This window comes from Acomys minous (genome assembly GCF_964271855.1).
Source record: "Acomys minous genome assembly, chromosome: 10".
NCBI classification, from domain to species: Eukaryota; Metazoa; Chordata; class Mammalia; order Rodentia; family Muridae; genus Acomys; species Acomys minous.
This window is the reverse complement of record NC_140491.1, coordinates 111,537,541-111,565,428: the sequence shown is the minus strand read 5'-3', so window position 1 is coordinate 111,565,428 and position 27,888 is coordinate 111,537,541. Positions and strand designations below refer to the sequence as shown.

General features: G+C 44.8%; 1 protein-coding gene across 2 annotated transcripts in view; it reads left to right on the top strand.

Moving 5' to 3' along the window:
• TTN (titin) overlaps positions 1-27,888 on the top strand; it is a 271,286-nt gene that overhangs the window by 216,129 nt on the left and 27,269 nt on the right. For both annotated transcript variants that reach the window (XM_084799170.1, XM_084799169.1), the window contains 18 exons: positions 943-1,230; positions 1,361-1,651; positions 1,738-2,025; positions 2,202-2,789; positions 2,885-2,989; positions 3,390-3,587; positions 3,678-3,974; positions 4,076-4,663; positions 4,755-5,057; positions 5,174-22,279; positions 22,840-23,136; positions 23,302-23,889; positions 23,986-24,288; positions 24,399-24,695; positions 26,159-26,446; positions 26,553-26,852; positions 27,098-27,400; positions 27,494-27,799. In XM_084799170.1, coding sequence (XP_084655296.1) covers positions 943-1,230; positions 1,361-1,651; positions 1,738-2,025; positions 2,202-2,789; positions 2,885-2,989; positions 3,390-3,587; positions 3,678-3,974; positions 4,076-4,663; positions 4,755-5,057; positions 5,174-22,279; positions 22,840-23,136; positions 23,302-23,889; positions 23,986-24,288; positions 24,399-24,695; positions 26,159-26,446; positions 26,553-26,852; positions 27,098-27,400; positions 27,494-27,799 — 22,734 coding nt within the window. The remainder of the gene's footprint in view (positions 1-942; positions 1,231-1,360; positions 1,652-1,737; positions 2,026-2,201; positions 2,790-2,884; positions 2,990-3,389; positions 3,588-3,677; positions 3,975-4,075; positions 4,664-4,754; positions 5,058-5,173; positions 22,280-22,839; positions 23,137-23,301; positions 23,890-23,985; positions 24,289-24,398; positions 24,696-26,158; positions 26,447-26,552; positions 26,853-27,097; positions 27,401-27,493; positions 27,800-27,888) is intronic.

Here is a 27,888-nt window from a genome sequence, read left to right as displayed (position 1 = left end):
CCACCATATCCTAAGAGAGTTCTAATCAGCTCTTAGCACACGTATCTACACGTTCCAGCAGGCCAAATGAAATGAGGGTCATAGATGGCTTTCAAAGGAATATGTAATTTTATTCTGGAATAAATTGTTTTTGTTTTTTGTTTTTAAGTTATGACCTATTTATCGTCCTTCTGTTTGCTATTTACTCGTCCAACAAAGCCACACAACAATAAGTATGTGACTAGAAGGCCCGCAGAAGTACCTTAACTCTTATTTCTTCATTTTATCTCTATAACGCCTTCCCAACTTAAAAAAAAAAAGATCCTTAGCAGAATAATTTACCTATTATATACCTTTCTTCCTACAATGAAATAACAAAGGGAGCAGAGCGTACCCAGGATGCCTTCACTGAATGTAAGAATGAAAATTCAAGGCTGGAGGAAGCAGTCTTTCAACCTAGATGAGTCCTGGAGGTGCAGGGCTCATGTGAAGAGCTCCTCTAAGGGATGCTTGGTTGTGTCGAAAGTGCATTGAAAAAATGGATACACCTTGGTGGCTGGAGAGCTAGCTCGCTCAGTGGTTAAGAGGGAGTACCGCTCATGTAGAAGACCTAAGTGTGGGTCCCAGCACCCACTTCAGTGGCTTACGACTACCTGTAACTTCACCCCCAGGAGAGCCAATGTCCATTCCTGGCTTCCATGGACTCTGCACTCACATAGGCAAACCTACACAGAAGCACATATTTAAAAATAAATATAAAACATTTTAAAAGAAAAATGAAAAGATCAGTAGAGTATTGAATTATTAAGGATTTTTTTATTAAGGATTTTTTTAAACATTAAGAATGTTTCTTTTTACAAAGGAAATGCATTTTAGAAACGATAAGGACAGTCTTTAGAAATATGTGATGCTTAAATTTTTACAACTTTAACTTTCTTCATCCCCCTCCCCAAAATTAAATAGTTCCACCTGAGGGAGAACTTGATGCTGAATTGAGGAAAACACTTATTTTACGCGCTGGAGTTACAATGAGACTGTACGTGCCAGTGAAAGGACGCCCGCCTCCAAAGATCACTTGGTCTAAACCAAATGTCAATCTAAGAGAAAGGATTGGACTAGACATAAAGTCAACTGACTTTGACACTTTCTTGCGCTGTGAAAATGTGAACAAATATGATGCAGGAAAATACATCTTAACCTTGGAGAACAGCTGTGGGAAAAAGGAGTACACTATTGTGGTGAAAGTGCTCGGTAAGTCTACTGAAGGAAAGACTCGTGTGTGAGTGTGTGTGTGTGTGTGTGTGTGTGTTTGAAATCATAGTTTGCATATTTTTTAACATGTTCATGCTCATTTCTTATTTACCCTCTCCTTGTTATTCAGACACTCCTGGGCCACCTGTCAATGTGACTGTTAAGGAAATCTCCAAGGACTCTGCATATATTACCTGGGATCCGCCTATTATCGACGGCGGGAGCCCTATCATAAACTATGTGGTGGAGAAACGGGATGCAGAGAGGAAGTCCTGGTCAACAGTCACAACCGAGTGCTCGAAAACAAGCTTCAGAGTCTCTAACTTGGAGGAGGGGAAATCCTATTACTTCAGGGTGTTTGCTGAAAATGAGTACGGCATCGGCGATCCAGGTGAAACACGTGACGCCGTCAAAGCTTCAGGTAAGCCACGTACTGTGACCCGTCGTGTTGAACCACAGCCCACCTTGGTTATCTGGGGCTAAGACTCGTCATTTCTCCTCTTTTAGAAACCCCTGGACCTGTTGTCGACCTGAAAGTGCTGGCTGTAACTAAGTCCTCTTGTACCATTGGCTGGAAAAAGCCCCGCAGCGATGGCGGAAGTAGAATTACTGGCTATGTGGTGGATTTCCTGACAGAAGAAAATAAGTGGCAGCGGGTTATGAAATCGTTGAGCCTGCAGTACTCCACAAAAGATCTGAAGGAAGGGAAGGAATACACCTTCAGAGTGAGTGCCGAAAATGAAAACGGAGAAGGCACCCCAAGTGAAATCGTTGTCGTGGCAAAGGACGATGTTGGTGAGCTTCTCCCTTGCATTCGCTCTTTCTCCTGTCACCAGAAGTGTGTTGTGGAGCCCTAACACACTGGCCGTCCAAACATATACCCTCTAACACTATAGAGATCTGAGGTAATTGTCCAGTCTGAATAATTTCAATATCAATAATTTGTCTCGACTTTTTTTTTTTTAATATAGTGGCTCCTGATCTTGACTTAAAGGATCTGCCCGATTTGTGCTACTTGGCTAAAGAAAATAGCAACTTCCGTCTTAAGATCCCCATAAAGGGCAAGCCAGCACCGGCGGTGTCGTGGAAGAAGGGGGAAGATCCTCTAGCCACTGACACAAGAGTCAGTGTTGAGTCGACTGCAGTTAATACAACCCTTGTGGTGTATGATTGCCAAAAATCTGATGCTGGAAAATACACAATCACACTCAAGAACGTTGCCGGCACCAAGGAAGGGACTCTCTCTATAAAGGTTGTTGGCAAGCCTGGTATTCCCACTGGACCAATCAAATTTGATGAGGTCACAGCAGAAGCCATGACGTTGAAGTGGGGTCCTCCAAAGGATGATGGAGGCTCTGAAATCACCAACTACGTGTTAGAGAAGAGAGATTCTGTGAATAACAAGTGGGTGACATGCGCCTCGGCTGTCCAGAAAACCACCTTCAGAGTGACCAGACTTCATGAGGGCGTAGAATACACCTTCAGGGTCAGTGCTGAAAATAAATATGGTGTAGGAGAAGGCCTGAAGTCAGAGCCAATTGTTGCCAAACATCCATTTGGTAAGTGTACTGAAGTAAAAATAAATAAATAAAGTGAAATATAGCTTTGTAGTTCCTTTTTGAAATCTTACATCCTTTCCTCTACCTTTCCCTAGATGTGCCTGATGCTCCCCCACCTCCCAATATTGTGGATGTCAGACATGATTCTGTATCTCTAACATGGACTGACCCCAAAAAGACTGGTGGCTCACCAATTACAGGTATTTAATTTACTCTTGTCCTTTGACTTTTATATTGATGTTCCTTACAAATATTTGGTTTATAAAACTATCTGCCTTGCCAGTAATGCATTTTTCTTTTTGTATAAACAATTAATGTTTAATTTTATTGAAAAGCCCCTTATGTAACAGTTCATAAAGAAATTAATTTTTAGAGCTAATGTTTTCTCAAAAGGTACACACACACACACATATATATTATATATATGTTGTAAGAGAGAAAGTGGCACCATGCCTAGAAAATAAATGTGTAGATAACAAAGAAAAGTTATCTTTTCATTATATCTGCAAATAAATAATGGATATATACACACATACATACATTTTTTAAACCAGTCTATATAATCTATATCTGAATTGACATGTTCATGGTCACTTGTAGGGTATCATATCGAATTCAAGGAAAGAAACAGCCTTCTATGGAAGAGAGCTAACAAGACTCCTATAAGGATGAAAGATTTCAAAGTGACAGGATTAACTGAAGGTCTTGAATATGAGTTCCGAGTTATGGCCATCAATCTAGCAGGAGTGGGCAAGCCAAGCCTACCATCAGAGCCAGTTGTGGCACTTGATCCAATTGGTAAGTCATTAATAATGAAAAACCTAGGATATTGTGCTACATGAAGCAAGCACTGGCAGTTTGTTTAACAGACTTTCTTTTCTGCTTTAGATCCTCCTGGAAAACCTGAGGTTATCAGTGTCACAAGAAATTCGGTGACTCTCATCTGGACAGAACCCAAATATGACGGTGGCCATAAACTAACAGGGTACATAGTGGAGAAGCGAGATCTACCCTCTAAGTCTTGGATGAAAGCCAACCATGTTAACGTTCCAGACTGTGCCTTCACTGTAACGGACCTTGTTGAAGGTGGAAAATATGAATTCAGAATCAGAGCAAAGAACACAGCAGGTGCTATCAGCGCTCCATCAGAAAGCACAGGAACCATCATTTGCAAGGATGAATACGGTGTGTGAAGCTTGCATGTCTCTCAAATTAAAAGGCAGAAAATTAAGCTTCCATTGCTTTTGTCTTTCTGATGAGCTTATGTATTTATTTTTCATTTGCAGAGGCACCGACCATTGTCCTTGATCCCACAATTAAAGATGGGCTGACAGTCAAAGCGGGGGATAGCATTGTCTTAAATGCCATTAGCATTCTTGGCAAACCTCTTCCAAAGTCAAGTTGGTCCAAGGCAGGAAAAGATATCAGACCATCAGACATAGCTCAAATAACTTCAACCCCAACATCTTCTATGCTGACAGTCAAGTATGCCACAAGAAAGGATGCCGGTGAATACACCATCACCGCTACCAATCCTTTTGGCACAAAGGAGGAACATGTGAAGGTTTCAGTCCTTGATGTGCCTGGCCCCCCAGGTCCCATTGAAATCAGTAATGTTTCTGCTGAAAAAGCTACGCTTACATGGACACCTCCCTTGGAGGATGGAGGATCACCAATTAAGGCTTATGTTCTTGAAAAGAGAGAAACCAGCCGGCTTTTGTGGACCGTGGTTTCTGAAGACATTCAGGCTTGCAGGCACGTGGTAGCCAAACTCATCCAAGGAAACGAATACCTCTTCCGTGTGTCAGCGGTAAACCATTATGGCAAAGGAGAACCCGTTCAGTCTGAGCCTGTCAAAATGGTAGACAGATTTGGTACGTATGTCATGTGGGAGCTGTGAAACCATTGGCAGCACAGGCCAAGTAAGTAGCTCAGGAATTCACCATATATCTGCTTCTTTTGTAGGTCCCCCTGGCCCTCCTGGAAAACCGGAGATATCAAATGTCACCAAGAACACTGCCACTGTCAGTTGGAAGAGACCGACTGATGATGGTGGCAGCGAGATCACAGGATACCATGTAGAAAGGAGGGAAAAGAAGGGCTTGCGATGGGTGAGAGCGACAAAAACGCCAGTGTCCGATCTTCGCTGCAAAGTCACTGGACTACAAGAAGGAAATACCTATGAATTCCGCGTCAGTGCAGAAAACAGAGCAGGGATTGGTCCACCTAGTGATGCCTCAAATCCTGTTCTGATGAAAGATGCTGCATGTTAGTATTTATCATCTTTTCCAACACTTCTCATTTGAGCCTTCCAATATTTCATATAAAGCACCCCAAAGCAAAAGTCTTAATATATGTTTTTAACCTTTGTTTCTTTTGTGCAGATCCTCCAGGACCACCTTCAAATGCACATGTCACTGATACTACCAAGAAATCAGCTTCTTTAGCATGGGGCAAGCCTCATTATGATGGTGGGCTCGAAATCACTGGCTACGTAGTGGAGCATCAGAAAGTAGGAGACGATGCCTGGATAAAAGATACAACAGGAACGGCCCTCAGAATCACCCAGTTCGTTGTTCCTGATCTTCAGACTAAAGAAAAATACAACTTTAGAATTAGTGCCATCAATGATGCGGGTGTTGGGGAACCAGCAGTGATTCCAAATGTCGAAATTGTAGAGAAAGAAATGGCTCCTGACTTTGAGCTAGATGCTGAGCTGCGAAGAACGCTCGTGGTTAGGGCAGGACTCAGTATAAGGATCTTTGTGCCCATTAAAGGTCGCCCTGCACCTGAGGTGACATGGACCAAAGACAATATCAACCTGAAGCACCGAGCAAACATCGAAAATACAGAGTCATTTACTCTTCTCATTATCCCAGAATGTAACAGATATGACACCGGTAAATTCGTGATGACCATTGAAAACCCAGCTGGGAAGAAAAGTGGCTTCGTTAACGTCAGAGTCCTAGACACACCAGGTCCTGTCCTTAACCTAAGGCCTACAGACATCACAAAGGACAGTGTCACCCTCCACTGGGACCTACCTCTGATAGATGGGGGCTCGCGTATAACAAACTATATTGTGGAGAAGCGTGAAGCAACAAGGAAATCCTACTCCACAGTCACCACTAAGTGCCATAAGTGTACATATAAAGTAACTGGCTTGACGGAAGGCTGTGAATACTTCTTCAGAGTGATGGCAGAAAATGAATACGGAATTGGTGAACCAACAGAAACTACAGAGCCTGTACGAGCCTCTGAAGCACCATTACCCCCAGACAGCCTTAACGTTATGGATATAACCAAGAACACAGTCAGCCTGGCGTGGCCCAAACCCAGGCATGACGGTGGCAGCAAGATCACTGGTTATGTGATTGAAGCCCAGAGGAAAGGATCTGACCAGTGGACCCACATCTCAACCGTGAAAGGGTTAGAATGTGTGGTGAAGAATCTAACTGAAGGAGAGGAATATACCTTCCAAGTGATGGCAGTGAACAGTGCAGGCAGAAGTGCCCCTAGAGAAAGCAGACCTGTCATCGTCAAGGAGCAGACGATGCTTCCAGAGTTGGATCTCCGTGGCATTTATCAGAAGCTGGTCATTGCCAGAGCTGGTGACAACATCAAAGTTGAAATTCCAGTACTTGGCCGACCCAAGCCCACGGTCACATGGAAAAAGGGAGACCAGATTCTTAAGCAGACACAGAGAGTTAATGTTGAAAATACAGCAACGTCCACCATCTTAAATATCAATGAGTGTGTTAGAAGTGATAGTGGGCCCTATCCATTAACAGCAAAGAACACTGTAGGAGAGGTTGGTGATGTCATAACTATTCAAGTCCATGATATCCCTGGACCACCTATAGGACCAATCAAATTTGATGAAGTTTCATCTGACTTTGTGACCTTCTCTTGGGAGCCACCTGAGAATGATGGGGGTGTACCAATAAGCAACTATGTAGTCGAAATGCGACAGACAGATAGTACCACATGGGTAGAGTTAGCCACGACTGTTATACGCACTACCTACAAAGCTACCCGCCTGACTACAGGAGTGGAGTACCAATTCCGTGTAAGAGCTCAAAACAGATATGGAGTTGGACCTGGCATCACATCTGCATCTGTAGTTGCTAACTATCCATTTAAGGTGCCTGGGCCTCCTGGTACCCCTCAAGTTACTGCAGTCACCAAAGACTCAATGACAATTAGCTGGCACGAGCCCCTTTCTGATGGCGGGAGCCCCATCTTGGGATATCACATTGAGAGGAAAGAACGAAATGGCATTCTCTGGCAGACTGTGAGCAAAGCATTAGTACCAGGCAACATTTTCAAGTCAACTGGTCTTACTGATGGCATTGCCTATGAATTCCGAGTGATTGCAGAAAATATGGCAGGCAAGAGTAAGCCAAGCAAGCCATCTGAACCGATGTTTGCTCTGGATCCCATTGACCCACCTGGGAAACCAGTACCTCTAAACATTACTAGACACACTGTGGCCCTGAAGTGGGCTAAGCCTGAATATACTGGTGGCTTTAAAATTACTAGTTATGTGGTTGAGAAGAGGGACCTTCCCAACGGACGGTGGCTGAAGGCCAACTTCAGCAACATTTTGGAGAACGAATTTACAGTCAGCGGCCTGACTGAAGATGCTGCGTATGAGTTCCGTGTGATTGCCAAAAATGCTGCTGGAGCCATTAGTCCGCCATCTGAGCCATCAGATGCCATCACATGCAGGGATGACCTCGAAGCACCAAGAATAATGGTAGATGTTAGATTTAAGGACACCATCACATTAAAAGCTGGCGAAGCATTCAAGCTGGAAGCTGACGTTTCAGGTCGCCCACCACCAACAATGGAATGGACTAAAGATTCAAAGGAGCTTGAAGGCACAGGAAAATTAGAAATAAAAATTGCAGACTTCTCCACTCTTCTGATAAACAAAGACTCTTCAAGAACAGACAGTGGTGCTTACATCCTGACAGCAACTAATCCTGGTGGCTTTGCCAAACACATTTTCAATGTCAAAGTTCTAGACAGACCAGGCCCACCGGAAGGACCTTTAGCTGTGTCTGATGTAACGTCAGAGAAGTGTGTGTTGTCGTGGCTGCCTCCGCTGGATGATGGAGGTGCTAAAATTGACCATTACATCGTACAGAAACGGGAAACCAGCAGGTTGGCATGGACAAACGTTGCCACAGAAGTCCATGTGACGAAGATGAAGGTCACTAAGCTCTTGAAAGGCAATGAATACATATTCCGTGTCATGGCTGTAAACAAGTATGGGGTTGGAGAGCCACTAGAATCAGAGCCTGTACTTGCAGTGGATCCCTATGGACCACCTGATCCACCCAAGAATCCTGAAGTTACAACTATCACCAAAGACTCCATGGTTGTCTGCTGGGGACACCCTGACTCTGATGGTGGAAGCGAGATCATCAATTACATTGTGGAACGGCGTGATAAAGCTGGCCAACGCTGGGTGAAATGCAACAAAAAGGCTCTTACTGACTTAAGATACAAAGTGTCTGGACTAACAGAAGGGCATGAATATGAGTTCAGAATTATGGCAGAAAATGCAGCCGGAATCAGTGCACCAAGTGCTACCAGCCCATTTTATAAAGCGTGTGACACTGTGTTTAAACCTGGCCCACCAGGTAATCCACGTGTGCTTGATACAAGCAGGTCCTCCATTTCCATTGCATGGAATAAACCTATCTATGATGGGGGTTCAGAAATCACGGGGTATATGGTTGAGATTGCTCTGCCTGAAGAAGATGAATGGCAGGTTGTCACTCCACCAGCCGGGCTCAAGGCAACTTCCTATACCATCACCAACCTCATAGAGAATCAGGAATATAAGATCCGCATCTACGCCATGAATTCTGAAGGACTTGGGGAGCCTGCCCTTGTTCCTGGGACTCCAAAGGCAGAAGAAAGAATGCTGCCTCCAGAGATCGAACTGGATGCGGATTTACGCAAAGTCGTTACTATAAGAGCCTGTTGCACCCTGAGACTCTTTGTTCCCATCAAAGGGAGACCAGCACCTGAGGTCAAGTGGGCCCGGGAGCATGGAGAATCTTTGGATAAGGCTAGCATTGAATCCACAAGTTCTTACACTCTGCTTATTGTTGGAAATGTTAACAGATTCGACAGCGGCAAGTACATACTAACTGTAGAAAACAGCTCAGGCAGCAAGTCTGCATTTGTCAATGTTAGAGTGCTGGATACCCCAGGCCCTCCACAGAATCTGAAGATAAAGGAAGTCACGAAGACATCTGTCACGTTGACATGGGAGCCACCTCTCCTTGATGGAGGATCAAAAATAAAGAACTATATCGTTGAAAAGCGAGAATCCACAAGAAAGGCTTATTCAACTGTGGCAACAAACTGCCATAAGACTTCCTGGAAGGTAGACCAGCTTCAAGAAGGCTGCAGTTACTATTTCAGGGTCCTTGCTGAAAATGAGTACGGCATTGGACTGCCCGCTGAAACGGCAGAGTCTGTGAAAGCATCAGAACGGCCTCTTCCTCCAGGAAAAATAACTTTGATGGACGTGACAAGAAACAGTGTGTCTCTGTCTTGGGAGAAGCCAGAACATGATGGAGGCAGCCGCATCCTAGGCTACATCGTAGAGATGCAAAGCAAAGGCAGTGACAAATGGGCCACATGTGCCACAGTGAAAGTCACAGAGGCTACTATCACTGGACTCATCCAGGGTGAAGAATACTCTTTCCGTGTCTCAGCTCAGAATGAAAAGGGCATCAGTGACCCCAGACAATTGAGTGTGCCAGTAATTGCTAAAGACCTTGTTATTCCACCAGCCTTCAAACTCCTCTTCAACACATTCACTGTACTGGCAGGCGAAGACCTGAAAATCGATGTACCATTCATTGGACGCCCTACACCAGCTGTCACCTGGCATAAAGATGAGGTACCGCTGAAGCAAACAACTAGGGTAAATGCAGAGAGCACAGAGAACAATTCTGTGCTGACAATAAAGGAAGCCTGCCGAGAAGATGTTGGACATTACACAGTTAAACTGACTAACTCAGCTGGTGAAGCTACCGAAACCCTAAATGTTATTGTTCTTGACAAACCAGGGCCTCCAACTGGACCAGTTAAAATGGATGAAGTGACAGCAGACAGTGTTACCCTTTCCTGGGAACCACCCAAGTACGATGGAGGAAGCTCTATCAATAATTACATTGTAGAGAAGCGGGACACATCCACAACCAACTGGCAAATTGTGTCAGCTACGGTTGCAAGGACAACCATAAAGGCTTGCAGACTAAAGACTGGTTGTGAGTATCAGTTCAGAATTGCTGCAGAAAATAGATATGGGAAGAGTACCTATCTCAATTCAGAGCCTGTTATTGCTCAGTACCCATTCAAAGTGCCAGGTCCACCTGGCACACCGTTCGTCATGCTTGCCTCCAAAGACAGCATGGAAGTACAATGGAATGAGCCAGTCAGTGATGGTGGTAGCAGAGTCATTGGCTACCATCTAGAGCGCAAGGAAAGAAACAGTATCCTCTGGGTCAAGCTAAATAAAACACCTATCCCTCAAACCAAGTTCAAGACAACTGGCCTAGAAGAAGGCATTGAATATGAATTCAGAGTGTCTGCAGAGAACATAGTAGGCATTGGCAAGCCAAGTAAGCCATCAGAATGTTATGTAGCTCGTGACCCATGTGATCCACCAGGACGACCAGAGGCCATCATTGTCACAAGGAACTCTGTGACCCTCCAGTGGAAGAAACCCACCTATGATGGTGGAAGCAAGATCACCGGTTATGTTGTTGAGAAGAAAGAATTACCCGATGGCCGCTGGATGAAAGCTAGTTTTACAAATATCATTGACACCCAGTTTGAAGTAACTGGCCTAATTGAAGATCACAGATACGAGTTCCGGGTTATAGCTCGAAATGCTGCTGGAGTGTTCAGTGAGCCCTCAGAAAGCACTGGGGCAATAACAGCAAGAGATGAGGTGGAGCCACCAAGAATAAGCATGGACCCCAAATACAAAGACACGGTTGTGGTTCATGCTGGTGAGTCATTCAGGATTGATGCAGATATATATGGCAAACCAATACCAACCACTCAGTGGGTAAAAAGTGACCAGGAGCTGTCAAGCACAGCTCGGTTAGAAATAAAGAGCACCGACTTTGCCACCAGTCTCAGTGTCAAAGATGCAGTACGTGTCGACAGTGGTAACTACATCCTGAAGGCCAAAAATGTTGCAGGGGAGAGATCAGTTACCATCAGTGTCAAAGTTCTTGATAGACCAGGGCCACCTGAGGGCCCTGTTGCTATATCAGGGGTTACAGCAGAAAAATGCACACTAGCTTGGAAACCCCCACTTCAGGATGGTGGGAGCGATATCACAAATTACATTGTGGAAAGACGAGAAACCAGCCGCCTTGTCTGGACTCTGGTTGATGCCAATGTGCAAACTCTCAGCTGCAAAGTTATGAAGCTCCTTGAAGGCAATGAGTACATCTTCCGTATAATGGCTGTGAACAAATACGGTGTTGGGGAACCTCTTGAATCTGAGCCGTTAATTGCCAAGAATCCATTTGTAGTCCCAGACGCACCCAAAGCTCCAGAAGTTACAGCTGTGACCAAAGACTCAATGATTGTCGTGTGGGAAAGGCCAGCATCCGATGGTGGCAGTGAGATTCTAGGATACGTTCTGGAAAAACGGGACAAAGAAGGCATAAGATGGACAAGATGCCACAAGCGTCTAATTGGAGAGCTGCGCCTGAGAGTAACCGGACTCATAGAAAACCACAATTATGAATTCAGAGTCTCGGCTGAAAATGCTGCTGGGCTTAGTGAACCAAGCCCCCCTTCTGCCTACCAAAAGGCTTGTGACCCCATTTATAAACCAGGCCCTCCAAACAACCCCAAAGTCATGGATGTTACCAGATCTTCAGTTTTCCTTTCTTGGAGCAAACCTATTTATGATGGCGGCTGTGAAATCCAAGGGTACATTGTAGAAAAATGTGATGTGAGTGTCGGTGAATGGACAATGTGTACACCACCAACTGGAATCAATAAAACAAATCTTGAAGTGGAGAAGCTGTTGGAAAAGCATGAATACAACTTCCGGATCTGCGCCATTAACAAAGCTGGAGTTGGGGAGCATGCTGACGTCCCTGGACCTGTAATGGTTGAAGAAAAACTTGAAGCGCCAGATATAGATCTTGACCTTGAATTAAGGAAGGTTATTAATATAAGGGCAGGTGGTTCCTTAAGGTTGTTTGTTCCTATCAAAGGTCGTCCTACACCAGAAGTTAAGTGGGGGAAGGTAGATGGTGAAATCCGAGACGCGGCAATAATTGATGTCACTAGCAGCTTCACCTCTCTTGTTCTTGACAATGTCAATCGATATGATAGTGGAAAATACACTCTCACATTGGAAAACAGCAGCGGAACAAAATCTGCCTTTGTGACTGTGAGGGTCCTGGACACACCAAGCCCACCTGTTAACCTGAAAGTCACAGAGATCACCAAAGACTCAGTATCCATTACATGGGAACCTCCTTTGTTGGATGGAGGATCAAAAATTAAAAATTACATTGTGGAGAAACGAGAAGCCACAAGAAAATCATATGCTGCAGTTGTAACAAACTGCCATAAGAATTCGTGGAAAATTGATCAGCTCCAAGAAGGGTGCAGTTACTATTTCAGGGTTACCGCCGAGAATGAATATGGTATTGGCCTTCCAGCCCGCACCGCAGACCCAATCAAGGTTGCGGAAGTCCCACAACCTCCAGGGAAAATAACTGTGGATGATGTCACCAGAAACAGTGTCTCTCTGAGCTGGACAAAGCCTGAACATGATGGTGGCAGTAAAATAATTCAGTATATTGTAGAGATGCAAGCTAAAAACACCGATAGGTGGTCAGAGTGTGCTAGGGTCAAGTCCCTTGAAGCTGTTATTACCAACCTAACTCAGGGAGAAGAATATCTTTTTAGAGTTGTTGCTGTAAATGAAAAGGGAAGAAGTGACCCCAGATCCCTTGCAGTTCCGATTATTGCCAAAGATCTGGTCATCGAACCAGATGTAAGACCAGCATTCAGCAGTTACAGTGTACAGGTTGGCCAAGATTTGAAAATAGAAGTGCCAATCTCTGGACGTCCTAAACCGACCATTTCCTGGACTAAGGATGGGGTGCCACTGAAACAAACCACAAGAATCAATGTTACTGACTCCCTTGACCTCACCACACTCAGTATCAAAGAAAGCCATAAGGATGATGGTGGGCAGTACGGAATCACAGTTGCCAATGTTGTTGGCCAGAAAACAGCAACCATTGAAATCATAACTCTAGATAAACCTGATCCTCCAAAAGGGCCTGTTAAATTTGATGAAGTCAGTGCTGAAAGCATCACCTTATCCTGGAACCCTCCCTTATACACAGGGGGCTGCCAAATTACCAATTACATTGTTCAGAAAAGAGACACAACCACCACAGTATGGGATGTTGTCTCTGCTACTGTTGCCAGAACTACACTCAAAGTAACCAAACTGAAAACTGGTACAGAATACCAATTCAGAATATTCGCTGAAAACCGATATGGACAAAGCTTTGCTTTGGAGTCTGAACCAATTGTAGCTCAGTATCCCTACAAAGAACCGGGCCCTCCAGGAACACCATTTGTCACAGCCATCTCCAAAGATTCTATGGTTGTACAATGGCATGAGCCAATCAATAATGGTGGGAGCCCAGTCATAGGTTACCACCTTGAGAGAAAGGAAAGGAACAGTATTTTGTGGACAAAAGTGAACAAAACGATTATTCACGACACCCAGTTTAAAGCCCTGAACCTTGAAGAAGGCATTGAGTATGAATTTAGAGTTTATGCTGAAAACATTGTTGGTGTAGGCAAGGCGAGTAAGAATTCTGAGTGCTATGTGGCCAGAGACCCCTGCGACCCACCAGGAACCCCGGAAGCAATAATAGTTAAAAGAAATGAAATCACTCTGCAGTGGACCAAACCGGTGTACGACGGTGGAAGCATGATTACAGGTTACATCGTAGAGAAGCGTGACTTGCCTGAGGGTCGCTGGATGAAAGCCAGTTTCACCAATGTCATTGAAACTCAGTTCACCGTGTCAGGTCTTACTGAAGATCAAAGATATGAATTCAGAGTCATTGCAAAGAACGCAGCTGGTGCAATAAGTAAACCCTCTGACAGCACTGGACCCATAACCGCCAAGGATGAGGTTGAACTCCCACGAATTTCGATGGATCCAAAATTCAGAGACACAATAGTGGTAAATGCTGGAGAAACGTTCAGACTTGAGGCTGATGTCCATGGAAAGCCCCTGCCCACCATTGAGTGGTTAAGAGGAGATAAGGAAATCGAGGAATCTGCTAGGTGTGAAATAAAGAACACAGATTTCAAAGCTTTACTTATTGTAAAAGATGCCATCCGAATTGACGGTGGGCAGTATATTTTGAGAGCCTCTAATGTTGCCGGTTCTAAATCATTCCCAGTAAATGTGAAAGTGCTAGACAGACCAGGACCTCCAGAAGGGCCAGTTCAGGTTACTGGAGTCACGTGTGAAAAATGTACTTTGGCATGGTCTCCACCACTTCAAGATGGCGGCAGTGACATTTCTCACTATGTCGTTGAAAAGCGAGAAACTAGTCGGCTCGCATGGACTGTGGTTGCTTCAGAAGTTGTGACTAATTCTCTGAAAGTCACCAAGCTCTTAGAAGGGAATGAATATATTTTCCGAATCATGGCTGTCAACAAGTATGGTGTCGGAGAGCCTTTGGAGTCTGCACCAGTGCTCATGAAAAATCCATTTGTGCTTCCTGGGCCACCAAAGAGCTTGGAAGTCACAAACATAGCCAAAGACTCCATGACAGTCTGCTGGAATCGGCCAGACAGTGATGGTGGAAGTGAAATTATTGGTTACATTGTAGAGAAAAGAGACAGAAGTGGAATTCGGTGGATAAAGTGCAATAAACGCCGCATTACAGATTTACGGCTCAGGGTCACAGGGTTATCAGAAGATCATGAATACGAATTCAGAGTCTCTGCAGAAAACGCTGCTGGAGTTGGAGAACCAAGTCCAGCCACCATTTACTATAAGGCTTGTGATCCTGTGTTCAAACCTGGCCCACCCACCAATGCCCACATTGTAGATACCACTAAAAATTCAATTACACTTGCCTGGAGCAAACCTATCTATGACGGTGGCAGCGAGATCCTGGGCTACGTCGTAGAAATCTGTAAAGCAGATGAGGAAGAATGGCAAATAGTTACTCCACAGACTGGCCTGAGAGTCACTCGATTTGAGATTTCCAAACTCGTTGAACACCAAGAATATAAAATACGAGTCTGTGCCCTCAACAAAGTTGGTTTAGGGGAGGCCGCGTCAGTTCCTGGTACGGTGAAACCAGAAGATAAACTTGAGGCACCCGAACTTGACCTTGACTCTGAGCTGAGGAAGGGAATTGTTGTAAGAGCTGGTGGGTCTGCCAGGATCCATATTCCATTCAAAGGTCGCCCAACACCTGAGATCACTTGGTCTAAGGAGGAAGGCGACTTCACAGATAAGGTCCAAATTGAGAAGGGAGTTAACTTCACCCAACTCTCAATAGAGAATTGCGACAGGAATGATGCCGGCAAGTACATCCTCAAGTTGGAGAACAGCAGTGGGTCCAAGTCGGCTTTTGTAACTGTTAAAGTACTAGACACCCCAGGGCCCCCGCAGAATTTGGCTGTCAAGGAAGTCAGAAAAGACTCTGTCCTTCTGGTATGGGAACCACCCATCATTGACGGCGGGGCAAAGGTCAAGAACTACGTCATTGACAAGCGGGAGTCAACCCGAAAAGCATATGCTAATGTGAGTAGTAAATGCAGTAAAACAAGCTTTAGAGTTGAGAATCTGACCGAAGGAGCCATCTATTACTTTAGAGTCATGGCTGAGAATGAATTTGGAGTTGGCGTTCCTGTGGAAACCTCTGATGCCGTGAAAGCTTCTGAGCCTCCTTCCCCACCAGGAAAGGTCACACTCACCGACGTGTCCCAAACCAGTGCATCGCTTACGTGGGAGAAGCCTGACCATGATGGTGGGAGCAGAATCCTGGGGTATGTTGTTGAGATGCAGCCCAAAGGAACAGAAAAATGGAGTGTGGTGGCTGAATCCAAAGTCTGCAATGCAACTGTTACTGGCCTGAGCTCTGGACAAGAGTATCAGTTCCGTGTCAAAGCTTACAATGAGAAAGGGAAGAGTGATCCAAGAGTGCTCGGCGTCCCTGTCATAGCCAAGGACCTGACTATCCAGCCGAGTTTTAAGTTGCCATTCAATACATACAGTGTCCAAGCAGGAGAAGATCTGAAAATAGAGATTCCAGTGATAGGCCGACCAAGACCTAAAATTTCATGGGTCAAAGATGGTGAGTCTCTTAAACAGACCACAAGAGTAAATGTTGAAGAAACAGCCACTTCGACTATTTTGCACATTAAAGAAAGCAGCAAGGATGATTTTGGAAAATACAGCGTCACGGCAACAAACAGTGCAGGCACAGCAACAGAAAACCTCAGCATTATTGTTTTGGAAAAGCCTGGCCCTCCAGTTGGACCAGTGAAGTTTGATGAAGTTAGTGCAGACTTTGTGGTCATATCTTGGGAACCTCCAGCCTACACAGGGGGATGCCAAATAAGCAACTACATTGTAGAGAAGCGAGACACTACCACCACCAACTGGCAGATGGTGTCAGCAACAGTTGCCAGGACCACCATTAAAATAAGCAAACTGAAAACGGGCACTGAATACCAGTTTAGAATTTTTGCTGAGAACAGGTATGGAAAAAGTGCTCCCTTGGATTCTAAACCCGTTCTTGTACAATATCCATTTAAAGAACCTGGACCACCTGGAACCCCTTTTGTGACATCTGTCTCAAAAGATCAAATGCTTGTGCAGTGGCATGAGCCAGTTAATGATGGAGGCAGCAAAGTTATTGGCTACCATCTTGAACAGAAAGAAAAGAATAGCATCCTGTGGGTCAAGTTGAATAAGATCCCCATCCAGGACACCAAATTCAAAACAACAGGGCTTGATGAAGGACTAGAATATGAGTTCAGGGTTTCTGCTGAAAACATTGTGGGCATCGGCAAGCCCAGCAAAGTGTCAGAGTGCTACGTTGCACGTGACCCATGTGATCCACCTGGCCGTCCTGAAGCCATCGTGATCACAAGAAACAGTGTCACACTGAAATGGAAGAAGCCTGTTTATGATGGTGGCAGCAAGATAACGGGTTACATCGTAGAAAAGAAAGATCTCCCTGACGGCCGGTGGATGAAAGCCAGCTTCACCAATGTTGTGGAAACTGAGTTTACAGTCACCGGGCTTGTAGAAGACCAAAGATATGAATTTAGAGTAATCGCGAGAAATGCGGCAGACACCTTTAGTGAGCCGTCTGAAAGCAGTGGCGCCATCACCGCAAGGGATGAAATCGACGCACCAAATGCCTCGCTGGATCCTAAATATAGAGATGTCATCGTAGTCCATGCAGGAGAGACCTTTGTTCTTGAGGCTGATATCCGTGGCAAACCTATACCTGATATTGTTTGGTCAAAAGATGGGAACGAACTCGAAGAAACAGCAGCTAGGATGGAAATTAAATCTACTCTCCAGAAAACAACTCTCATTGTCAAAGACTGCATCCGCACTGATGGAGGACAGTACACCTTGAAACTTAGCAACGTAGGGGGCACCAAGACTATACCTATCACTGTAAAGGTACTGGATAGGCCAGGGCCTCCTGAAGGACCTCTGAAAGTTACTGGAGTTACAGCTGAAAAGTGTTACCTGGCATGGAACCCACCTTTGCAAGATGGTGGTGCCAGCATTTCACATTACATCGTTGAAAAGAGAGAAACCAGCAGGCTCTCCTGGACCCAGGTTTCAACTGAAGTACAGGCCCTAAACTACAAAGTCACTAAGTTACTTCCTGGGAATGAGTACATTTTCCGGGTTATGGCAGTGAATAAATATGGGATCGGAGAGCCCCTTGAGTCTGAACCTGTGATAGCCTGTAATCCTTACAAGCTTCCAGGCCCTCCTTCTACACCCGAGGCCTCAGCAATCACCAAAGACTCTATGGTACTAACGTGGACACGTCCAGTGGATGATGGAGGGGCTGAAATTGAGGGGTACATTCTTGAAAAGCGAGACAAGGAAGGCATTAGATGGACCAAGTGCAACAAGAAAACATTAACAGATCTTCGGTTCAGGGTAACTGGCCTCACAGAGGGCCATTCCTACGAATTCAGAGTTGCTGCTGAGAATGCAGCCGGTGTTGGGGAGCCTAGTGAGCCATCTGTTTTCCACCGTGCATGTGATGCCTTGTATCCACCTGGTCCACCAAGTAACCCCAAAGTGACAGACACTTCCAGATCATCTGTGTCCCTAGCATGGAATAAGCCAATTTATGATGGTGGCACACCTGTCAGAGGCTATGTGATTGAGCTCAAAGAAGCCACTGCTGATGAGTGGGTTACCTGTACCCCACCGTCGGGATTACAAGGGAAGCAGTTCACAGTGACCAAGCTTAAAGAGAATACCGAGTACAACTTCCGCATCTGTGCTTTCAATACCGAAGGTGTAGGTGAGCCGGCAACTATACCTGGCTCTGTCGTCGCTCAGGAGAGGATGGAAGCTCCAGAGATAGAACTAGATGCTGATCTCAGAAAGGTGGTCACTCTGCGTGCAAGCGCCACCTTGCGCCTATTTGTCACTATCAAAGGCCGGCCAGAACCTGAAGTTAAATGGGAAAAGGCTGAAGGCATTCTCACGGAGAGGGCCCAGATTGAGGTGACTAGCTCATACACAATGCTGGTGATTGACAACGTGACCAGATTTGACAGTGGTAGGTACAACCTCACCCTAGAAAACAACAGTGGCTCCAAAACAGCTTTTGTCAACGTCAGAGTTCTTGACTCACCAAGTGCACCTGTGAATCTGACTGTCAGAGAAGTGAAAAAAGACTCAGTGACACTGTCCTGGGAGCCACCACTTATTGATGGCGGAGCCAAGATAACAAATTACATCGTTGAAAAACGAGAAACTACAAGAAAAGCTTATGCTACCATTACAAACAACTGCACTAAGAATACTTTCAAAATCGAAAACCTACAAGAAGGGTGTTCTTATTACTTCCGGGTCCTGGCTTCCAATGAATATGGGATTGGCTTGCCGGCTGAAACAAAGGAACCTGTTAAAGTGTCTGAACCACCACTTCCACCTGGAAGGGTAACCCTTGTGGATGTGACCCGTAATACGGCTACACTTAAGTGGGAGAAACCAGAAAGCGATGGTGGCAGCAAAATCACTGGTTATGTCGTTGAAATGCAGACAAAAGGCAGTGAGAAGTGGAGCACATGCACACAGGTGAAGACCCTGGAAGCAACTATATCTGGCCTAACTGCAGGGGAAGAGTATGTCTTCAGGGTAGCTGCAGTTAATGAAAAGGGAAGAAGTGACCCAAGGCAGCTCGGCGTGCCAGTCATTGCAAAAGACATTGAAATAAAACCTTCAGTGGAGCTCCCTTTCAATACTTTCAACGTTAAGGCTAACGACCAACTCAAAATTGACATACCATTCAAAGGACGACCGCAAGCTACTGTGACCTGGAAAAAAGATGGGCAGGTTCTTAGAGAGACAACTAGGGTCAATGTGTCTTCCTCAAAGACTGTAACAACGCTATCAATTAAAGAAGCTTCAAGGGAAGATGTTGGGACTTACGAGTTGTGTGTTTCAAATGCTGCTGGATCCATAACAGTTCCCATCACTGTCATCGTCCTCGACAGGCCAGGCCCTCCAGGACCCATACGTATTGATGAAGTTAGTTGTGACAATGTGTCTATTTCTTGGAATCCTCCAGAATATGATGGTGGCTGCCAAATTAGCAACTACATTGTTGAAAAGAGGGAAACCACTTCCACAACATGGCAGGTAGTCTCACAAGCTGTGGCGAGAACGTCCATTAAAATAGTCCGCTTGACAACAGGAAGCGAGTATCAGTTCCGTGTTTGTGCAGAGAACCGATATGGAAAGAGTTCCTACAGCGAGTCCTCGGCCGTTGTTGCCGAGTACCCATTCAGCCCGCCAGGGCCTCCTGGTACTCCTAAAGTTGTGCACGCCACAAAATCCACCATGGTTGTAAGCTGGCAAGTACCAGTTAATGATGGAGGGAGCCAAGTAATTGGCTATCACCTTGAATACAAAGAAAGAAGCAGCATCCTCTGGTCAAAGGCAAACAAACTCCTCATTGCAGATACTCAGATGAAGGTCTCTGGTCTGGATGAAGGGCTGATGTATGAGTATCGTGTATATGCTGAGAATATTGCTGGAATTGGCAAATGCAGTAAGGCGTGTGAACCAGTCCCTGCAAGAGATCCTTGTGACCCTCCTGGACAGCCCGAAGTCACCAACATCACAAGAAAATCCGTGTCGCTTAAGTGGTCTAAACCGCGTTATGATGGGGGAGCGAAGATCACCGGCTACATTGTTGAACGCAGAGAACTGCCTGATGGCAGGTGGCTGAAGTGCAATTTCACTAACGTGCAGGAAACGTACTTTGAAGTAACTGAGCTAACTGAAGACCAGCGTTATGAATTCCGGGTTTTTGCAAGAAATGCTGCTGACTCGGTTAGTGAACCATCTGAATCCACTGGACCCATTACAGTGAAAGATGATGTCGAGGCGCCGAGAATTATGATGGATGTTAAGTTCCGAGATGTCATTGTTGTCAAAGCTGGAGACGTCCTTAAGATAAATGCAGACATTGCAGGACGGCCTCTCCCAGTAATTTCCTGGGCCAAAGATGGGGTAGAAATTGAAGAAAGGGCAAAGATAGAAATTGTCTCGACAGACTATAATACCACATTAACTGTTAAAGACTGTGTAAGACGAGACACAGGGCAGTATGTACTTACACTGAGGAATGTTGCCGGAACTCGGACTATGGCAGTTAACTGTAAAGTACTCGATAAGCCTGGCCCACCAGCCGGACCACTTGAAATAAACGGCCTCACTGCTGAGAAGTGCTCTCTTTCCTGGGGACGTCCCCAGGAAGATGGCGGCGCAGACATCGATTATTACATTGTAGAAAAGCGTGAAACAAGCCGCCTTGCATGGACCATATGTGAAGCAGAGTTGAGGACAATGTCTTGCAAAGTGACCAAGCTACTCAAAGGTAATGAATACATCTTTAGAGTAACTGGTGTTAATAAATATGGTGTTGGTGAGCCCTTGGAGAGTGTGGCCGTGAAGGCACTCGATCCATTCACCGTTCCTAGTCCACCCACGTCGCTGGAAATTACATCCGTGACCAAAGATTCCATGACACTTTGCTGGTCAAGGCCTGACACTGACGGAGGCAGTGATATCTCTGGGTACATAATCGAAAGACGCGAGAAAAACAGCCTACGGTGGATGCGTGTGAATAAAAAACCAGTTTATGATCTGAGAGTGAAGTCAACAGGACTCCGGGATGGATGTGAATACGAGTACCGGGTATTTGCAGAGAATGCTGCCGGCCTAAGCCTTCCGAGTGAAACCTCTCCTTTAGTCCGAGCAGAAGACCCAGTGTTCCTGCCATCTCCTCCCTCGAAACCCAAAATTGTAGACTCAGGAAAGACAAGCATCACCATAAGTTGGGTTAAGCCTTTGTTTGATGGTGGGGCTCCGATAACCGGATATACCGTAGAATACAAAAGGTCTGAGGAAACTGACTGGAAGGCGGCCATCCAGAGCTTCAGGGGCACAGAATATACAATGAGTGGGCTAACAACAGGAGCCGAATATGTTTTCAGAGTGAGGTCTGTCAACAAGGTTGGAGCCAGTGACCCCAGTGATAGCTCCGACCCCCAGGTAGCAAAAGAGAGAGAGGAGGAGCCGGTGTTCGATGTCGACAGTGAAATGAGGAAGACTCTGATTGTCAAGGCTGGCTCCTCATTTACCATGACAGTCCCTTTCAGAGGAAGACCAATACCCAACGTCTCCTGGAGTAAGCCGGACACTGACCTCCGCACTAGAGCATACATCGACTCCACAGACTCTCGCACATTACTCACTATTGAAAATGCCAACAGAACCGATTCTGGCAAATATACACTCACGATCCAGAATGTGTTGAGTGCCGCCTCCATGACCTTTGTTGTCAAAGTTTTAGATTCCCCAGGTCCTCCAGCCAACATTAATGTACGTGAAGTAACAAAGGAGTCTGCTGTACTGTCCTGGGATGTCCCCGAGAACGACGGCGGGGCACCGGTGAAGAATTACCACATCGAAAAACGTGAAGCCAGCAAGAAAGCGTGGGTGTCTGTCACCAACAACTGCAATCGCCTCTCTTACAAAGTGACCAACTTACAAGAAGGAGCTATCTACTACTTCAGAGTCTCTGGAGAAAACGAGTTTGGTGTTGGTGTGCCAGCTGAAACAAAGGAAGGAGTCAAAATAACAGGTACATGTTAACAAATTTTTATGTGTAGTTTGCTAGAATAGTGTGAATCACTCTAATTAGTCATATTTAATCTTAAAAGACTTTCAGTTCATATCTAAAACTATTTATGCCATAGCACAAAATGAATCCCTAATAATTGACATAGCTAGAAAGTCAAGCTAAGATGCATCAAATGTAAGGATAATTAAATCTAATTACATACACATTCAGGGTATATGCAAGAACTACATGAAGTTTCTTATAAGATTGTCCCTCCATTGTATACCCACAATGAATTTGGGGCAAATTTGTCATTTTATCATGTTATTTGAGACTTAACTTAAATTTGAGTACTGTAACATCTGACAGCATAGCTACTGGAACTCTGACTGGCTTAAAAGCCAAAGATGTCACATAAATAGAACCAAGTCAAAGTAAATGCATGGTTTTATTTAAAACTTTTTCTCTGACAAAGTATGAAAGGTGCAATGGGGGGGTTGTAATAATCGCTCCCTTTTTTTTCAATGTTCCTTTCTTTCTTTCTTTCCTTTCCTTTCCTTTCCTTTCCTTTCCTTTTTTAGAAAAACCAAGCCCTCCAGAGAAGCTTGGAGTAACAAACATATCCAAAGACAGTGTCTCACTGAGCTGGCTGAAGCCAGAACACGATGGTGGAAGCAGAGTCATACACTACGTTGTTGAAGCACTAGAAAAAGGACAGAAAAACTGGGTTAAATGTGCCATGGTGAAGACAACCCATCATGTTGTTTCCGGGCTGAGAGAGAATCACGAGTACTTCTTCCGGGTCTTTGCAGAAAACCAAGCTGGTCTGAGTGACCCACGAGAGCTCCTGCTTCCTGTCCTTATAAAGGATCGGCTAGGTATGTCTAATTTTATGCATAAGCAAGTTTTCATTTTCAAAGGATCTGCTAGATATGTCTAATTTTATGCAGAAGCAAGTTTTCACTTCCTATGTTTAGGTAAGTTTTGGTTTGGTTTTTTTTTTAGCTTTTTAAAACTTAATTTTCCATACTTCTATTTTTCAGAACCACCTGAAATCGATATGAAGAATTTCCCAAGTCACACTGTGTATGTTAGAGCTGGTTCAAACCTTAAAGTTGACATTCCAATTTCTGGAAAACCACTACCCAAAGTGACCTTGTCACGAGATGGTGTGCCACTGAAGGCGACCATGAGATTTAACACAGAGACCACTGCTGAGAACCTGACCATCAATCTTAAGGAAAGTGTTACCACTGATGCCGGAAGATATGAGATCACTGCTGCCAACTCCAGTGGAACCACCAAAACGTTCATTAACATCATTGTGCTGGACAGGCCTGGTCCTCCTACTGGCCCCGTTGTCGTTAGTGATATAACTGAAGAAAGTGTGACCCTCAAATGGGAGCCACCAAAGTATGACGGTGGAAGCCACGTTACCAATTACATTGTACTGAAGAGAGAAACAAGCACTGCAGTATGGGCGGAAGTGTCGGCAACAGTAGCAAGAACCATGATTAAAGTCATGAAACTGACCACAGGAGAAGAATACCAGTTCCGCATCAAGGCAGAGAATCGCTTTGGCATCAGCGATCACGTAGATTCACCCTGTGTGGTCGTCAAGCTGCCATACAGTAAGTTGTCGTCACCCTTAGACACCCCAGATTGGTGGTCACTATATCAACGTGCTAAATGCCTGTCTTAACGTATGTGTTTTCTCCCTTCCCTAGCAACACCTGGGCCACCGTCTACACCCTGGGTCTCTAACGTTACTCGAGAAAGCATCACTGTGGGATGGCACGAACCAGTGTCCAATGGAGGCAGTGCGGTCACAGGCTACCACTTGGAGATGAAAGACAGGAATAGTATTTTGTGGCAAAAGGCCAACAAAATGATAATTCGTACAACTCACTTCAAAGTCACGACAGTCAGTGCTGGCCTTATTTATGAATTCAGGGTGTATGCCGAGAATGCTGCTGGCGTGGGGAAGCCCAGCCATCCTTCTGAGCCAGTCTTGGCCATTGATGCCTGCGGTATGTATTTGTTATCAAACAGAGTAGACCCTGATAACTTAAAAAGTTCACTGCTTCAAAGCAAAATGAGTCAGTCTAAGTACCACTGATCTGCTTCCCTGCTATTGCAGAACCCCCAAGAAATGTTCGGATCACTGATATTTCGAAGAACTCTGTCAACCTTTCATGGCAACAGCCATCTTTTGATGGAGGAAGCAAGATTACAGGCTACATTGTTGAGAGGCGTGACCTTCCAGATGGGAGATGGACCAAGGCCAGCTTCACCAATGTTATTGAGACGCAATTCACCGTCTCTGGCTTGACTCAGAATTCGCAGTATGAATTCCGGGTCTTTGCTAGAAATGCTGTTGGTTCCATCAGCAACCCATCTGAGGTTGTAGGCCCCATCACATGCATTGACTCTTATGGTAAGTAGTTTTTACTCAATTTTTTCTTTAATGGCTTTTACATGTATTTTAATTAAATTTTGGGGTAACTATAAACTAGCTGGACTATTTAAGAACATTCTTTAGTCACTCTGCATCTCCCTTGATTTCATTAAAAGTTAGATTTTGCTTATAGGCTATCTAAAGGTCTTTCCAACTTTTAGATGTTTTTTGTTGTTGTTGTTAGTTTTTCTTTTTCTTTTTTTTTTCTTTTTTTTTTTCTTTTTTGTTTGGGGGGGCGGTTCTGAGTTGATGTTTTCATTCTATTTTAAGTTACCAGACTCAATAATTAACCCACAAGTACATCACCACGGAATATTTCTCCTAAGTTCATAAAAGACCAGAGTCCTAAATGATCATAATATTAACAGTACCTGACACTGACTGGGCAATTTCCATGAATCCTCCCCCTTAGTTCAACAACACAGATTAATCCACTTTGCAAAAGTAGGCCTAAGGCTTAGAGTGTTTATATAAAGTCCCCCAAGGCCAAACGACTCATCAGTGAAGAGCAGGTGTCTTGGGAGATGAGAGTTTCATGGGATTCAAGTACCCTGTGACACATTGTAATAGTTCTCCACTTTCCAAAGGGAAAGTGAGCCTCTTCCTATCAGAGCAAAAGTATCTACTCCCAGGCCAGGCATGGCGATGCATCCCTTTAATCCCAGCACTCAGGAGCCAGAAGCAGGCATATCACTGTGCGTTCAAGGCCAGCCTTGTCTAAAAAGCGAGCCCAGAACAGCCAAGGCTACACAGAGAAACCCTGCCTTGGAAAAACAACCCCCCCCCAAAAAATTGTATCTATTCCTATCCTTGTGTTGGAAATCCCATGGCTGCCCTTTACAAGTCAGGATGTGCAGGTTCTGAGTATTTGTTGCACTATAAAGCGAGCCAAGTTCACTTCTATATCTCAGCAGCAGAACTGGCAGAACATCTCTTGGTGGATACATAGCCCTGTGAGTAGAGAATTCAAGTTTCAAGAATCTGACATGAACTGCTCACATTTTGATAGTGGAAAATACAAGAAAATGAGTGGGAAGTAGTCAGAAGCAAAGGAAAAAGAGGCTAGAATAAAAGAAAAGAAAATGTGTGCTGCTATTTCTTTGATAGCTGTCTCATCCCTGATCCAGTTTTCACCACTGAAACAAAATACCTACTAGAGGTTAAAATACATTTAGAAAATACCGATATCCTCGTGCTGCTCGTGCAGTGTTCCTGAGATTCAGCATCTGCTCAGTCTGCCTTCCCCTTCTGAGATATGAAAGTAGTTTATAAAATTAAATGTTTAAAGTGAGTGGGCTTAAACCTGCATATGATACATAAAACACACATACACACATGTACACACAATTGGCAAGTGGCCAATTACCTATTTTGAAGTTTCTACAACTACATTTTTCATCCTTGTAAGATTTCAACTATTTCCTCATCGACTTTTCTTGCAGGTGGGCCTGTGATTGACTTGCCTCTAGAATATACAGAAGTTGTCAAATACAGAGCGGGTACATCTGTGAAGCTCAGAGCTGGCATTTCTGGCAAGCCCGAGCCTACAATTGAGTGGTACAAAGATGACAAAGAGTTACAAACCAACGCATTGGTGTGTGTTGAAAATAGCACTGACCTTGCCTCTATACTCATCAAAGATGCCAACCGCCTTAATAGTGGAAGCTATGAATTAAAACTAAGGAATGCCATGGGTTCCGCCTCAGCCACCATCAGAGTCCAGATCCTTGGTAGGTGCTTAACACGAGCAATGTATATTGCTTACCTAAAGTGTGGTCATTGAAAGTTGCTCGGCCTTTTAAAGGCCCTCACATTGTTTTCTTCTCTCCCTGGCAGACAAACCAGGACCTCCCGGTGGACCAATTGAGTTTAAGACTGTCACTGCAGAAAAGATAACTCTGCTCTGGAGGCCACCGGCTGATGATGGTGGTGCAAAGATCACTCACTACATCGTGGAAAAACGTGAGACCAGCCGAGTCGTGTGGTCTATGGTGGCTGAAAACCTGGAAGAGTGCATCATTACAACTACCAAAATCATCAAAGGGAATGAGTACATCTTCCGAGTCCGAGCCGTGAACAAATACGGAATTGGCGAGCCACTGGAATCCGATCCAGTAGTGGCCAAGAATGCCTTTGGTGAGTTACAGCTTCATTAGAAAACTAAAAGATGTGAGAAACATATTCAGAGATATAAGCTACTCTGACAGATTACAGATGTTTTCTCAAAATGATTTTCTTTTGCAACTCATCTTGTCTCATTACTATCCTTTCCACAAGACAGACACTGTCATTACTAAACTCGTATCTTAGACGGAATTTAAAGAGGAGAAAGTAGACGCTGCTGAGCCTTTAAACTCATCTGTTCTTTTCTTCCCCAATAGTTACACCTGGGCAACCAAGCATCCCAGAGGTGACCAAGATCACCAAGAACTCAATGACTGTTGTCTGGAGCAGGCCAACTGTAGATGGTGGCAGTGAAATAAGTGGCTATTTCCTTGAAAGACGAGACAAGAAGAGTCTAGCATGGCTTAAAGTCCTAAAGGAGACTATTCGTGACACCAGACAGAAGGTGACAGGACTCACAGAAAACAGCGACTACCAATACCGAGTCTGTGCTGTCAATGCTGCTGGAACAGGTCCATTCTCAGAGCCATCTGACTTCTACAAGGCGGCTGATCCTATTGGTAAGTACTCGAGCACACAGCTTCTTCACGTGCCTTTGTGGGACTGAGTTGCAGATCCCTGTGTAATCACTCTAATGTAAATGCCCATTCCAGATCCTCCAGGCCCACCTGCCAAGATAAGAATTGCAGATTCAACTAAATCATCCATCACTCTTGGCTGGAGTAAACCTGTCTATGATGGGGGCAGTGCTGTTACTGGGTATGTTGTTGAGATGAGACAAGGAGAGGAGGAGGAATGGACTATTGTCTCCACCAGAGGAGAAGCCAGAACCACAGAATATGTGGTATCTAACCTGAAACCTGGAGTCAATTACTATTTCCAAGTATCTGCAGTAAACTGCGCTGGCCAAGGAGAACCTATAACAATGACTGAACCTGCTCAGGCTAAAGACATCCTTGGTATGTACAATCAGTGTGATCGTGCTTTATTGAATCATTAAGAGTTCTAGGCAAAGACTCATTTTCTCCTTTTTTTAAAAAAAATCACT